Raw genomic sequence first — 16,717 nt, 5'->3', positions numbered from 1 at the left:
AATAAGTTTGAAGATTCGTTCTTGCAACAGATATATTAAATTTCATAGTTTCCAGGAAAGATTGAGTTGGATGGTGATTAATCGCGAGGAAAGAATAACTCGTTTCATCTTCTGGGAAATCGTGTAGAAACGTTAGAGAGGTAATTCTCAACAATAGTTTTCTCACGAAATTCCTGTTTTCCTTCGAATTTTGTCAAAACTTGTTCCGGTTTCTGAAAACTCTGAGAGCCACCTAACGATACGCTTCTTACTTTCCCAAAGAAACGATGCACGCTGCCAAGAATAATATCCTCCTCGCGCCCCACATTTATCTTTAATCATTTAATTTTCCCGGTTATTTTTACCAATTTAAAAATAAGTGATAAATTATAACCGAAATGTCGAAATGCTTTATCGCCTCGAAAATATAAATTTTCATTTTACCGTAAACGTGGCGTATTGCAGAAATCTTGTCATCAATTTTAAAGTCCGCTTCTAATTTTTCCATCATTTTTCTTCCTACATCTAATTATTTTTTTCTAGTTATCATTTCACAAGTAATAATAAATTTCCATTCTACCAAATCAGTGCATTGCAGAAATCTTATAATAATATTTTATATTATAATTATATCTTAAAATTTTAAAGCATTTTATTTTCTCAGTAAATATAGGTATCATTTCAAATAAATATGAATTCTCATTTTGCCAAAATATATCATATTGCAGAAATCTTATTACTAATTTTAACAATATCTCCATCACTTCTCTTCCATATACATTCACATTTTTTTCTAGTTATCATTTCAAATAAAATAAATTTCCATTCAATACATGTGCATTGCCCGAATTCCTTATTATTAAAATCTGTAATCGGTACACTTCATCGAGAAACACCGATCGATATATAGTCCCTCCGCTCGATCATCGCTTTTCTCACTCTACACATCCATATATTTCTTCCTTAGAATATGGCAAGTATCCTCCAACTGCCAAACTTCCTGCGACTATAAACTCGATTAAAACCTTCGTAAACCAATCTTCCTATACTCAAACTCCCCTTCTCTATCTCCCTCTCCAATCTGCCCCCAATAAGACCTTCCCGTTCCAGCTGTTAAACCATAAACAGCCAACGGTTCGCTTCCAATCATTCTTTTTGCGAATCCCACAAACAAACCGTTCTCTTCCCCTCCTTCTTCCTAATTGTCTCCTCCTTTTCGAGACATCAGTTTACTGGTGCACGGTAAAACGAAGTAGAAGCAAAGGTATCGTTTCGATCTGTTTCGAAGCGTCGAGGAGTAGAGATATTCGTACGTTCGTTGGATGAAAGAAGGGCCTCGTCAAGCTTCCGTACCTCTTGGAAATATAATAAGGATTTTTTACGTCTAAATGTCTAAACGTTGCCAGTCTTGCTTGAAATTATTTCAGAAATTTTTCCAGTTAACCGATGTTTATTTTTGTATATAATATTAAATTTTAACGATCATACAATCGATCGTTCAATGTAGTCGGATTTAATAAACAACAAGCCACTATTAAACTATTATTTGATTGATTTATCACTTGAACTCTTAAACAATAAATTTAACAATATATATACAAATTAAAATCAGATCTTTTCGAAGATGAAAGGTAGTTTTATCAATTAGACGAGAAATTACAATATGATGTCCCGACAAATTCATATTTTTCGAGGGAAAATACGAGAAAAAAAAAGAAAAGCATCATCATATCCCATATTTAAACGAAAGGAAAGGAAACCTGAAATCCACCTATCCATCCTGAATGGACATGGACGAGATGTAGGAAAGGTGTAGAGCAAAGAAGAAAAGAAAAAAGAAGGAAAGGAGGAATATCATTTTTCCAATAAAAAACAAAAAAGCATCATCATATCCCATGTTTCGAATCTTTTCGAATCGGGGAGGAAAGAAAAACCCATCCATCTTGGATAGACATGGACGAGGCGTAGAAAAGGCGCAGAGGAAAAAGAAAGAAAAGGAAAAGAAAAAAGAAGGGAGGATGGTGATTTTTTGGAAACCGGCCAAAGCCGCGGGACACGAGGTTCGCCGAACGTTAGCCACGAGGCGTGCCGAGCTTGCACGACGGCTGGCGTCCCAACGTCGGTGCCCGACCGAGAGGAGGAGGATCAGTGTGCCGCGTAACGTCGAACGTGCGTGTCGTCGCCGTCTATTCTCCCTCCTTTCGTATCCGCGCTCGCCTCTCCCGCTCCGCGTTCGAGACATGTGACGATTTCCAAAAAGATTTTTGGAAGATGACGGGTGAATCGTTGGCGGCGATCACGTAGCGCGAATCGTGGTTAAAAACGCGAGTTTACCGTGTGCCTCGAATATCGTACGTTCTCTCTTGTGGGGACTCGTGCATCCGACGGATCGAAAGGGATCTCGATCTTTCAAAAGTCTTTCGAAAGATTTGTATTTTTTTTACGAAGAGAGGGGCTTTCGTTTCACTCTTATTCACGGCTGCACTTCTTTCGCCCCGAATTTTTGCCAGGTAGCGATGATGAAGCGAATTTTTAGGATGATTATTTTCTTTTGAATTTATTCGGTTATTATTATTATGAAAGCATGAGCGTATGTTTCGATGAATTCAACAAAGTGGATGACAACAAGTTGGGAAGCTTGATTCTCAGAGATTCTGTCGATCTTTCTGTCGAGGGGAGTAAATTTTTTCGGTGAAAAGTAATGAAATTCTCGGGAAGCGGCTAAATTTTATTAAAATTTCGAGCGTGCGAAACTCGACGACGCGAAATGTAGTTTATTTACACCGCGTGCAACGAGCATCGTGACGATTTGGAAAATGGAATCTCGTGTCACCGTGATAATGATATATATATATATAGAGAGAGAGAGAGGGAGAAAGATTTATTCCTTGATAAATATCGAGGAGCAACGAGACGATTCTTTTCTTCCATCAAAGGAGAAAGATCGATCGAATTTCCGCCACGATAAAACCCCATAAACAGCCTCGTTACACGATCGGTGTGTTTGCAGCAAACAGATCGTAAATTTCTCCGATCAATCGAATTAATAAACTCTCTCGATGGATGGGATACGATTTCGTTTGATCAAACGTTTTTCCCAAATTCAATTACAATCAGTAGCGTGAAATAATTTGAAATAGTTCCACGAAGGAAATGGAAGAATTCTATCTGTGTTGAACGAAATCGATATCGATTCGAACGTTTAAAACAATTTTCCATCGCGAAATTGAAATAGGGAAATGAACGAGAAAAAACGCTTCGTCCAATTTCAATTTCGTAAGGATCACATATACGCGACTCGATTAAATTCCATCAGATTCGATCGACAAACACTTCAAGACAAATACTCTTTTTATTCGTTCGTTATTTTGGAAGAAAAATCAAGCTTTCCCTAATCCTTCGATTTTTAGTAGTAATTAAGGGATAAAGGCTTCGATGCGTGTTCGAAGAGGATTCGATTCGTTCGCGAAATTGATTATCGAAGCTAAAGACGAAAAAGGGTGCACGCACAAAGGTTGATCTCTTCCACTTAACGGTTGCGGTTGAAGCTCGATAAACGTGTCGTTCCCCCCGCCGCGAGTGGAAGGATAGGAGGAAGGAAGGAAAAAAAAAGGAGAAGGAGGAGGAGGATCGATACATAGTTTTCTCTGATAAAGGCTTTTTGTGGAACGTTCGTTGAAAACGTCCACGGATAAGCTATATAACATTGTAATAGCTCGTTTAATGAAAGAACTATAATTTACAATGTGTACACACATCGTTACTCTATTCGTTGAATAATCCGGATCTAATCTTTTCGAATTTCGGTGATTTTTTCTTCTTCTTATTTTCCATTCGATGAGTTTTTCGTGAATCGAATGTAATCGATATTTCGAGATTGGGATCCAGCGTTTGCTTCCAATTTTTTTCTTTTTTATGCATCGAAATTTTTTAAAAGGGAGAAAATATTAAAAATCTGTCGCGGCAGATGCGCGTAAAAATGTTTTATACAAGTTTGATATTTTCTCAATATTCGCAATATGCCGCTTCGCTTCGTTTATTTGATCGTAATGCGGAAATAAATGAACGTTGAAAATTTTCATTGTAACGCGTAATATTTTATATTAACGATCGCAAGTGAAAAGTGACTTTTGTCAGGGGTTGAGATTCGCATTGATACGAATTTCTCTTTGAAATATACCTGTTGAGTTTGAATCTCGGTGAAATTTTTTCCCAATTTTTAGCCAGAGTGTGCGACAAGACACGCTTAGGGAAATTTTTCTTCGTCGAAATCCACTTTTTCCTAGTTTTTGTTAATGAGAAGCAGGAGAACGAAACCTCCTCGTATAATAATAATAATTCTTGAACAAATTAATTGTCGAAGAGGGAAGAAATTCTTAATGGCAAAGTTTAGAAATTTTCAAGTTTCATAGTTGGAAGGAATAATTATAACGTTATGATCGTTTCGATTCGAAATTCGTGGAAAAATTTACAGAGTCGTATTTTCGTAACTTTTTGATCATTGCGTGATAATTGCTCGCGAAAATTTCGTTGTTCGAATGATTCGTTATTTCGAAAATTTCGAGATTATCTTTTTATCACGAAGATTGAAAAACGAAATTCACATGTTCTTTTCGACAACGAAACAACTCGTTATATAATATTTTAAATCATTTTATTTTCGAAGTTTAAATTATCGTTTCTCGATCAAACGTGTACATATTTTTAAAAAAAATCGCATCGAGAGAGGAAAAACAAATATTTCCGTATCTCGTATTTTTTGCAGAGTTAAAGAAAATGTAAAAAATCTCCTATCTCTTCGACCATTAAATTCCAATTTTCCTCGGAAAAATTAAAAAGAAAAAGAATTTGCAAAAAAAAAAAAATTTCTCGGAAGAATATCTCGAGAGAATAAAATAAAGAAAAAAACTTACTTAATCTTCATCGAGATAATAAACAAATTCGAAAAATTATCTTTATCACGATTTACATTTTGAATTGAAAGAAGAAAAGATCGAGATCTCGTTCGAATCTCGCGTACGAAAGCGCCGCCGCGATTCACGATTAACAACCACGGCGGACAACACACCACATGTTGCTTCTTCGCAGAGTTCGAACTTTCGCCGAGTCGAGTCTCAAGCGAGTTCTCCACCAGCCGTTCAACACGTTCTCACGTTCTCGCCGTGTCGAAACTTTTAATCGAGCCCTGCCTGAATCTCGGGAGGGGGGGCCAAGAATCGAGGCGGAAACACCCCCCTCCTCCTCCTCCACCTCCACCTCCTCCTCCCCCTATTTTCACTCGTGGAAGAATAATCGAAACTCGTCCTCGAGGAAATCCGTCTCTGCTAATTTCTTTCCTCGACCTCTAATCTCTCGAATCTCGTTTCAAAAGAAGCGAGTGAAGTGAAAAAAAGGGGAACTTTTTGTGCTTCTACTACGAACCGAGTGCTCACCTCGAAAAAACCAAGAAAAAGAAGAAGAAGAGGAACTATGAATTGAAAGTGGATCGATAAAAATATTCCCAAGGCAAGAAGGCGTTCGTTGTGTGTTTTTTTTTTTTTTTTAAAAAGAACGAGACTATCGTTGCACGGAGGATAAAAGAGAAAGAGAGAAAGGAAGATTTGATCGTTCCATTTGGAAGAAAGGAAGGAAATTTTTCGAGAGGAAATCGTGGAAGGATAGCGAGGATGTCGGATAACTCTCTACGCCGGAAGACGAGGTCCGCCTCGATCTGCGCCCCTGGATTCTCCAGCATGGAGCAAATGTTGGAGGCGATGCCTCCCTCGGGAGCCAGGGAGAGGGACAAGGTGGACAGGGAGAAGGACAGTGGGAGCGGTACGCCGGACGGAAGCACGCCGACCAGGAGGCGCAGGCCGGCGACCAGGTCTCAGAGTGCTCGTGTTTCCGGCGCGAATAAGAGCATCCGTCGTCGTGCTGCCGCTCAAGGTAATCGCACGCTTCTTCTTTCCCTTCCTTTTCTATTCTGAAATGGACGACGAAGGATCTCATTTATCCGTGATCTGGAGATTTTATTCGACGGATGCAAAGATTTTTTTTTCGAAAAGATCTCGAAAGGAGACGACGCGTGAAAAATCGGGGAGTAAAGTTTGGGATTAATCCAATATCGATACGGATTCTATATCTAGGCGTTTATTTTTTCGTCACGATAAATTTAAATTGGAATTATTTTAAGAAGAGTGAATTAAGAGGATTATAATAGGATTTAAAATTGGACGAGGATTGTTTGTAAAGTCTTCGATCGATAAATTTGTTTTTTCGAACGTGGAATGTCTATTTAATTCCGTTTAATTCGCTTTCTTCTTGTTTCAAATTCTCCTTTGTGTGTTTTTTTTTTTTTTTTTTTTTCATATGATTCGAACAAACCGATCGATTTATAATAGTTATTTTACGCGGAAAAACAATTTGAATTAGACAAATATCGAGTGAAAATATACGCATAACTGGCGTGTTCGAGCACGTGTTACATTCCCATTGCTCTGCACTATTTGTAGAGTTGCCAGTTTTAATCCATAAGAATATCAATCCATTCGACTCGATGAGTTCAATTTTTATCGAACTCGTGTGTATAATTTAAATTTTAAAATTCGTTAATTATTTTCATATACACGCATCTTTTGCGATTAATTTTCATCGCGAGGTTTTCGAACGCGTGAAACCAGAATCTTTGGCGTCTTCTCATTGGACGATGTATCAGTTACACGTATCGACGAAAGGGGGCTAACGAGACAGCGATGGTTCGATGCCTTTCGCAACGCCATCCATTTTTAAACGAACTTTTCGAAGGATGAAGTGACGCGACTTCCGCGCCATAGTCCTTTATTCTTTTTCGATTCAACGTCGCAACGAGGAGAAATATCACCGAATACGCGTTGCAAGTTATAATATTTTCGAAGAGGCAACGAGTGATTCGCGTTTAAACGAGTTACGTTCGATCATCGTTGTACGTAGCGGGTACGTGTTTGTGAAAAAGGGATATACGAGTATATTCGAACGCCACGTGTGGAAGAAATTTACATGATAATCGATTTTTTATCGGCCGTGGTGCACGCATTATTATTCCAACGTAAATTTAAGGTAAAATTTCGTGACGAAAAATCTTAAATTCCACGGTTTTCAACGATTTTTTCCAGGATATATATATTTTGGTTATATTTTTAAACAAAATATTCGTTGTTCGATTAAAAAATTTCCTGTATAAGTTAACCTTTTTGCAAAGTGTTCTTTGTGACACAAGATATATTCTACATAAAGGGAAATTATAAATAAAGGAATAAAGAACAATGTATATTATATCTCGTGAAAATCGTATCAGTATAGAGACTGAACACGTGTACATGAATATTATTCATAATTTCATTCAATCGCAACCACGATAAAATCGAACGATAATCTTAAGTAATAATTAATTAGTATAACACTGTGCCATGATTTGAATTTTACAAAAATCATGAGATGCAGTTTGAACGAAGGAAAATTTCGACGATCGATAGCGATAATTAAGAATTCTAATTCTATCGGAGATAGACACGGAGACGCTGAAAGCTAATTCTGGCGTGAAGATCGGTGGTACCAGGAACCAGTGTCGGCGTTCGACGCGTTGAATAAGCTTCTTTTAGCCCACGAAACCCATCGCGGCCTCGTATTTTTGTGTTAAATGGGCCGGCCGCTTCCTCTAAGGTGCACTGGCATCGCGGAGGAACCCGTTTCGTCTGTCAGTGACCCACTACCCAAACCGACCAGATGCCAGAATAGAAGCGTGATCTCGACGTCCGCGCAATATGTAACGTCGTCGTTGTCTCTTTACGCTTCGCGGTCCACGATCTCAATGTTTTTTCCATTTCTTGCAGAAATTTTATTAATTTTTCTTACAATTTTCCTTCTTTCTTTCTTTCTCGTCGTCGAATCGAAGATTTTTTTTTTCCTCGCCTGGATATCTCTCCAGTTTTTACAAATGGAGAATGATCGCGCACAACGATAATTTTCACTCTGGAAATTTTTTACAAGAGCGAGTTAAAGTTTCACTTTCAAAGAGAAAGAGAGGAGATCGTAATTCGAAGAAATATAGCTAATCTTTTATTTTCCATTGTTACGAATAACGGGATAAAAAGATTTTTATACTTGGAGTATATGTCTCTATATCTAATTTTTAATTAATTTGATAACGTTTTGTGTTTCCGTTATCTTACATACACGAATATGAATTAAAATTTTATAATTTTCATCTCATTACGAAGCAACGTGAAAATTTTTCGTGTAAAAAAAAAGAAGATCGATAAACACGTTTTTTCACGAATCTTGATGCACGCGAATCTCCATCGTTTCGATTCGATCGGATTACAGGAAAAGAGAAAAAGAGAAAGATGAGACAGAGTAATTTGATTTACGACATTTTCATAAAGTTACGAGTCGATTTCGTATCATTTATACCGAGATAGATTTCGCTCGTGGAGAGATACTTTTCCTTCGAGTATTCTTTAAACTCGGTTTGAAAAGGCGGTCAGTGGCGGAGGTAAAGAGTGGAAAATTTTCAAAGGATCCACGCTCGAGAAGGTAGTGGAAGGAAGCCATCGCGTGTGAAGCTTCATGTTCATGGTTTGCTCGGGACGAGAAAGGAGAGACAGAGGAGAATATTAGAAATCTATCCTTGAAATCCTTTTTTTTTAAATTCCGATTATTTTTAATGAAAGAAGGAAACAAAGATAAGAGATAAAAATTTTCATAAAATCAATTATAGACAATATTTTAATAGTATTAATAATAAAATTACACCGTTGTGCAAATTGCTTAAGATTTTGAGAAAAAAAATTGTACAATTTTAAAGATATATATGTATATAGTTACATTTGTTCGAATTCCAGCTGCGCACCATCATCATCACCATCACGAAGGAACGGTCAAGTCCGCTCACTGCAGCAGCGAGCCCAGGTTGACCGACAATGACATCAGCCCCGGCCTCAGGAGAAGGGGGAGTCGAAGAGGGCAAAGTATGCATCACAGTCATCACAGGAAGAGCAACGCGTTCCTCGACGTCCCCGACACCTCGTCCCAGATGCCCTCGAGGGAGGAGGGCGAGGACGAGGACAGTTACAGGCTCAGAAGCTTCAGTCTCACCAGCAAAGGTGAGTTTACTTTAACAGAAGAAGAAAAGAGTAAATCTCTAACAGAACACCTTGCCCCGTCATCCAAATAAATCGTTATTTCTCACACTCGTTCTTCTTCGAATTTTCTCGATTTATACAGTCTCGAATTAATGATTAGCTATTTCGAATCTTGCTCGTTAATCAATTATTATTTCGATAGATGTTGGGTGACGTTTAAGAAAGATCTCAAATTAATCGTTATTTATATATATTATATAAATTATATATATATATATTAATAATTATTTGGACATTTAACACGTGTTGGACAATTTAAGAAAGGATTAACAAAATCTTCTTCATCTGCTCTCACGATCTGGTCTCAAATATTAATCGTTATTTCCACACGTTTAACAAAGGATTAACAAAATCTCCATCTATTCTCACCATTCTCTCGATCGAGTCAACAATCGATCCGTTATTTCGATTATACGTTGTACAAATTTAACAAAATCATCCCTCGTTCCTTCCACCTCGAATTATTATCGTTATCTTCATAAATCTTCCTTCCTTTTTACCTTCCCTCTCCCTTTTCCAACAACGTCCATCCTCGAACGAAAAATTCATTCCCTCTTCATTCGATCCTCGAGAGCTTTTCTCGATCACGGCCGGATACAATTACACGAAAATCCGAAAATCTGGTGAGGGAATCGGGCCGAGCGGGGATTAACGTGTAAACGACTTTCACGCGCGCGTTCGTTGGCTCTGAAAGCTCGCGTGAACAGAGAAAGAGAGAGGGAGGGAGGGAGAGAGAGCGACCGGTTCGAGGAAGTCGTACCCACGTCACAACTATAGATACTCTATTTTCGCTTATCTCGCTTTACCTCTCCCTTCGCTGCCTTCCTCTCGCCTTCCTCTTTCTTTCTCTCGCTTCCACCCGCGAAAACGTGTATTTCTGGCACAGTATTTCTCCTCCTCGAGCGCACGCACGCAGTTTCGAAGCAGAGGCCAGAAGCTCGTTAGAAATCTCTCTCTCTCTCTCTCCTTAGGATGATCCCTGGAGTGGAAACAATAAGGAGAAATTGTCGATTGAGGAGGAGGAGGAGGGATCTTCTCTTCTTCTTCTTCTCGAGAAGTGGAGAAATCGATCGAAGACGTATCGTTTTTGAATGGAAGGATTAAGAAATGATTGCGTTTGATTTTTGCGTTTGACTGATGGGAGGAGGATGGTTGGATTATTTTAATTTTTTCCCGTTTATTGATTCAACGCGATTAGAATTCACGTTTGAGAGTGTATTTGTGTAATAAGTTATATTCGTTTCACGTTTTTGTCGACAAGCAGGGATCTCTTTTTCTCGAGAAATTTATCCAAGATGTATCGTTTTCTCGATGGATTAAACGTGAAATGATTTATTCGATTTTTGTGGACGAACAGGAGGATGCTTGGATTATTTTAATCCTTTCGTTTATTAATTTAACACGAATAGAATTAGATTATATCGTCGATTGAGACGAGGAGGAGGGTATCGTTTTCTCTATAAAAATGCGTGTTTGATTTTTGTGGACGAATAGAAGGATGCTTGAAGGATTATTTTAATTTCTTTCGTTTATTATGCCTTTGTTTTTTTTTTTTTTTTTTTTTTGATAACATTTTGTCAATAAATTCAATCCTCGCAATTTTTCATCTTAATTTTTTTTTATAAAATATTATCTTTTAGCAGGAATATCTCGAGAAAAAGGGCAGTTTTTACACACGCTTATCGGCTAATTAGTCAATAATGGGTTAAATTGTTGTGCATACGCGCGATCAAGCGCGAAAGGGTTAATCGCGTTAATTTCATAGTCAATTGAACTATAATTTAAATCCAGAAGTAATTCGTATTATTTCGCATTTTTGTACCTTGTTAATTCTCTTTCTTTCTTTCTTTCTTTCTTTCTTTTTTTTTTTTATAATAATAAACGTAGAATATTCCAATTTTATTTCAGTCATCGTGGCAGTAGAATGTATCACTCTTTGGTCAGACTTGTTCATTTAATATCGGGCGACTGCCTTATGAAGAATAATTTGAATCGGATGTTATTAAAAGTTAAATTAGAATTAATGCGTTGTTCGAAATTTTTATTTTGATCAGCAAGAAATTCAATTATTTGTTTCTCGATTATTATAACAGAGATTTTAAATTTTTTTAGTAAACCATCCTCGTGAAAAATAAAGATGGATTCTCTACGTTTATGGTTTTTTCCCGATAAACTTTATCTTTGTTTCCTCGTGGGAAAAAAAAAAAAAAAGGAACGAAATTTGAATCAAATCTGAAAAAATAAATCCGTTCTACTCTTTTTTTTTCTTTTTCTTTTTTTTTTTTTTCGAATAATAATATTCGATTTCCCGTTGAAAGAACGAAAAGGATGTATAAAGATTAAAAAGGAAAAAAGATTCAAGCTTTTTGAAACGTATACGTGGATTCAAACGAGATAAGGTAACGAACGAAAGGAGGTCAAAAAATGTAAATTAATCTTGGATTAAATTAAAACAATACCTACAACTACCTTCCCATTTATTCATTTGAAAAATCTTTTAATCCGGCAGGATTCGTAATAAATACAATTATATTCTCCAATACCATTCTCAATTTTATTTCATAAAATCCACTCGAAAATTTATTTAAAATTTCTCCTCATAAATTTCACAACGTATTCCTTTCCCTCGATCGTTCTTCCTTCTTCATCTATCTCTCCCCCTCCCCCTTTATTATCTCTTCTTTCGAATCGTTCCGTTTCACCCGTGACGTGGAGAAATTTTCGCCACGCTATCTGTCGAAAATATTTCACCACGCCTCGAGCCATCGAAAGGGATTGGCAATGACGAAAGATCCAACGTTTTTCCAAACCTTCGATATTCATCCCCCGCCATTTTATCCGCTGGCAGAAATCAAACTAACTTGAAAACAATTCGAATATTTCTTGTTTCCTTTCTTCCTCTCTTTCTTCCGATTATTTCTGGCTGTGAATAATCGTTCTAATCGAATTTTATTTCATCATTAAAAATCAATCTCGAAATCGATAAGAAAACGAAGCGTTTCGTTTCGTTCGATCAAATGTTAGTCTCTCGTATCTCATCGAAGTCGAAGGGTGTAGTTGGAAATTTTATTTAGAAAGGGAAAACAAGTTGGTTGGACAAAAGCGAGAGATATGTGCTTCCTCGAAGCTTCCTCTTATTAATTAAAAAAAAAAAAAAAAAAAAAATCGAGAACGGAGATATACGTTTCTGGGGGCGATGCTTGTTTGAAATTTTTTCCCCCGTTTCGTGTATATCCGTGTATTTCTCCCTTTTGATAAAAACCCGGCCGTTAAAAGTCAAAAGAAAATAGTTTCTACGCGGAATAAACATTTCCAGTTTCTTCATCCCGTTAAATTTTCGTATTTATCATTTTTTCGTGAAAAAGGTTTGCTAGGGAAATTCTCCTACGTTATGAAAATTGAACGTATATTGTCAACGAAAAAAAATAAAATATTACACTTAATTTAAATTACACTTTTTTATATTTTATAAAAAAGATTACACGGGTATAGAAGAAAGAAATAAAAATCTCTGGAAACTCGTTTTATTATCTCTGGGGGGAGAGAGACAGACACTCCACCCCTTTCGATCATTTAGGAGGGAAGATGAAATGTAAATAATCCGTTCCCTCTCGATGTTTAACGTGGCTCAAGGAAAATTGACTCCACTGTCTTTAATCTAATCTGCGTCTCGATTTCTCTCGTTAAACAATTTCCCGGAGGGAGAGAGAGAGAGAGAGAGAGAGAGAGAGAGACGATCGTTCGAAGAGGACGCATCTGCCTTTGGGGCATGCGCCATTTTAGATTCTCGAGTATCGCCAACAAGTTTATCGAATACACGACCCGCCGTGAAATTAATATATTTCTCGTAGCTGGTAAGACCATCGAGATCTTGCTTCATCTTTCACCTTTGAAGAGACAGGTCGTTGTTATAGAGAGACATTTGGGACGCCAAGTATGAAAGATTATTAAGATGTAAAGTTTTATTTATTTTTACCTCGAATTCGTGAATCGTTTCGAAATGTAAATTTTCAAGCTTCGTTTCATTCCTTTTTCTCTCGAGCAAAAGAAGAACAAAAGTTTCTTGGCAAAGGAATTTAATCATTTTACATTTAATAATAAATCAATAATTAGATGGATAAATCGATGAACAAATCTTGAAATAATAACAAAAACTGCTCTTATTGAAGGAACGTAATGAAAATTTGGTTATAGGGACAGCCAAGTATGAAAGATTATTAAGATATAAAGTTTTATTTTTAATTCGTGAATCGTTTCGAAATACAGATTTTCAAGCTTCGTTTCATTCCTTTTTCTCTCGAGTGAATAACAACAAAAGTTTGCAAAGGAATTTAATCATTTTACATTTAATAATAATTGGATGAACAAATCTTGAAATAATAGCAAAAACTGTTCTTATCGAAAGAATAGTAATGAAAATTTGGTGACAAACAACATTCTTAATCCACAAATATGTGGATAATAAAATAAATCCTAATGATCGCGAGACAGAAATATTTAAATATTTAATTTCGATAAAGAAACTCTAATTCCTCTTCGATACATAGCAATAATATCTTCATCTGGGGTAAATGAGCTCGAACCAGAAGAAATCCAATTCCTCTGATATCGCATAAATTGTCCGGAAATTTTGAAAAAAAAACTTCTTTCTACTTTGATTTATCACAATGATCAAACGAGAGATCAAACGAAATGAAGGGGAAGAATGGATATAAAATAATCGCTCGGTACGAAGATTTTAAAAAATGATTTCTTCCCGAGAAAATATACGAGGCCTCGTTGCCTTCGTCACGAGCCGGATCTAATTTTTCTCAACGGGGAAATCCTATGATCGAATGACGCGAAATTAATTTCTCCCACCTCCACGAGATAATATCACTCGTGTTTAAGAACGAAAAGGTTAATCATACGCGAAAAAGGGAACGAATCAATTCATTTCGTATCTTCTTTATTACGATCTTTATATACAATCTCTTTTCTCACGTATCTCGCTACGAATCTTTCTTCCCATCTCCAACTATTTCTCTCCAACGCAATCCTCTAAATTCCTCGCCGTTGAATTATTATGTCAACTTCGATAAGTTTAGCTCGCCTAAGGTGTGTAAAGTATTTTTCGTGACTTTACCGTAAATTTACAAGCTATTCTTCCAATCCAGAAACGTTAAACATCTCTCTCTCTCTCTCCGCCTCGCAACGATAAATTCACGCTTGCCACGAAATTCGAATCGATTCAGTCGTCCCCAAATATTAAATGATTCACCGCTCGTTCCATTGACCACCGTTCTTCACAGGTTTTTGGCCAAAGTTATTGGCCTGCGCGGCATTGCAACAACCGTGTCAACCGTTGATTAACGAGAAATAACGGCCACTCCCAACCGAATTCTTGGTTAAGGAGGAAGAAAAACGTGGGCAGCGGTGGCAATTTTCCCGGAAATTAATATTCCCTCCCTCGAGGCGAGGCATATTTAGGGGAATATAATGATATCATCCCTCGAAAATCGCCAACATTTTGCGTGCAACTAGGGCGTGTCGAATATTTGGATCTGGAAGAAACGTGGAGAAATGTCGAGCCGATAAGAATTGAAATTAACGAAGAAAGAAATGATTCTTTCGAATTCTCGAAGTCAAACGTTCGATTCGAAAATATTGAAAAAAGTTGAAATAGATGAAATTTCAAACATTTTAAATTGAAGTTTCGTCGAAAATGATGGCAGAATAAGAAACTTTTGACGACAAACTTCGATTTCGTGAGTAAATTTCGTTACAAAAAAAAAAAAAAAAAAAAACTATTAAACTATTTCCTTGGAGAAAAAAGAAAAAACGATTTATATATAACGATATATTTCGAGAGACTCGTTCTATATTCGAAGGCGTGCGGATTACTTTTATTAATATTTCTTGATAACCGATCTATACATCGAACCAATTCATCACACCGCGAATTTATCTCACCGCTCACGTGATAAATCAGCAATCGAAGGCTGCGCTATTACGTTTGACGTTTCCTGTTCGAGACACGGGCGGATCGTTCGTCAAAAATTGGCCGCCTAACAAATTGGATCAAGCTTAAGCGGTCGAGGCTGCCCACGATTTATACCTCTCGCGCCAAGATAAAACGTGTTAACGAGATCGTTTGTTTATTCGTTTTCTTTTCATCACGGACGATAAAACGATGCGACTCGTTCTTTCCGCATCACGTTCTTACCGTTTTTTTGTCATAAATTATTCACGAATATTATCGATTCGAAGAAAACTTAATTTCGTGGATAAAAGATCGATTTATAAAAGTCTCGTTAAAAATTGATTTAGACGATCTATTATCGTTATTTTATTGGAAAAGATTTTTCCAAAAAAAATTTTTTTTTTTTTGCCCCACGCTTTATTTAATAAACAATAATAAAATAATAAATCATTTCAGTTATAAATGTTGCAAAAATGTTAGGCGATTAAACGAAATTTGTTTCAAATTAAATCTTCGTCGCAACGAAGTCGAACGTATGCGCGAAATTTGCGACCACCTGTTACGATTAAAAGTAAATCACCTTTCTTGATTTACTGCCAATCCGCTACAGATCGTTACACGGTTATATTCATTTTAACCCGCGAGCTTTCTTATTACCGATCGTTTCGTCAATCGTTGTTATTAATAAACACACTGTTTGTGCAATCAAACGTTAACGAGCATCGACGTAAATAACGTTTCTCGAACTTCCATTCTATCATTGTTAATTCGAGCTTGATGAGAGGTGAAATATATTTTGACACGTTGGAAATTGGGAACAATTCGCGGCAGAGGTGATTTACATGCAAGAACGATGATCGTCCGTTCGATCATTTTCAATTCGACAACGAAAGATTATCATCATTTAATTGAAAAACTCGTTTTAAAATTTAATTTCTTTCCAAATATACCCTTTCAGCCGGTGCTTTTAGAATTAATCCACAACTCATAGAGATAATAAAGAATATATATATATATATATAGAAGTTGATAAAACGTTGGATAGAATTGCGGTGGGGCTTTGTTTTCGAGCATAAGAGGCAGTTAAAAATGAGAAGCTCGATGTCGAAACCAATAAGCCGTGTCCACATCTGCAACCCTTCACCGGATCCCTCGCCATCGGTTCGATATAATTCCTCGACGATGACATCAGCGAAATTATTTTCCTCTTTTCTCCCCTCTCCTTGATTTTCTTCTTCCTTAATTTTCCAGTATTTCGACGCGATATACCATAAATCATCTCTTGGAATTATATGCGCATTTATTTAGAAACTTTTAAACTTAATCGTGGAATAAAAATAAAAAAAAAAAAAGAAATGGAAGGATCGTTTTAGGGTTAATCAGATTTAAAATTGGATATCCATTGTTACTGAAAACTTTTCTTCTTTCGAAAGTTTCCTCGTTGTTCGAGTTAATTCGAGTTCTGTTCTTACCTCGAACAGACCGAAGGTGTATTCTTAATTTCAACGTGCGTATTTGCAACACTACGTAAAAAACGTTTAAAAGATTCTTTTTATCCATTACCTCAAACTCCTTGTCGCTCTATAAAATTTACGCATCAATATTTTTGAACTCTCCA

The 16,717-nt window shown here is 36.7% G+C and overlaps 1 protein-coding gene and 1 long non-coding RNA gene across 4 annotated transcripts in view; one reads left to right on the top strand and one right to left on the bottom strand.

Annotated features, from left to right (window-relative positions):
- Positions 1 to 2,126: 2,126 nt before the first annotated feature.
- Positions 2,127 to 16,717, top strand: part of Rgk3 (Rad, Gem/Kir family member 3) — a 61,659-nt gene continuing 47,068 nt past the window's right edge. Inside the window, exons 1-3 of one of the 3 annotated variants that reach the window (XM_086910219.1) lie at positions 2,127 to 2,330; positions 5,068 to 5,904; positions 8,838 to 9,098. In XM_086910219.1, the coding sequence (XP_086766345.1) occupies positions 5,646 to 5,904; positions 8,838 to 9,098 (520 nt within the window). In that variant the 5' untranslated portion in view covers positions 2,127 to 2,330; positions 5,068 to 5,645. Of the gene's footprint in view, positions 2,490 to 4,107; positions 5,905 to 8,837; positions 9,099 to 16,717 lie in introns of those variants that run through there. The other 2 variants (XM_086910218.1, XM_003692978.4) reach the window with 2 other exon arrangements.
- Positions 8,708 to 9,826, bottom strand: LOC147657343 (uncharacterized). The gene is made up of 2 exons (XR_015292611.1): positions 9,507 to 9,826; positions 8,708 to 9,107 (listed from the first exon to the last, which is right to left on the bottom strand). It is a non-coding gene; the product is annotated as an uncharacterized LOC147657343 (long non-coding RNA).

The sequence above is a fragment of the Apis florea genome, unplaced genomic scaffold (assembly GCF_048593485.1).
Source record: "Apis florea isolate Af1SG1 unplaced genomic scaffold, ASM4859348v1 contig_3170_pilon, whole genome shotgun sequence".
In the NCBI taxonomy this organism is placed as follows: Eukaryota; Metazoa; Arthropoda; class Insecta; order Hymenoptera; family Apidae; genus Apis; species Apis florea.
Note: the sequence above shows the minus strand (reverse complement) of the source record. Positions and strands in the feature narration are given on the sequence as shown.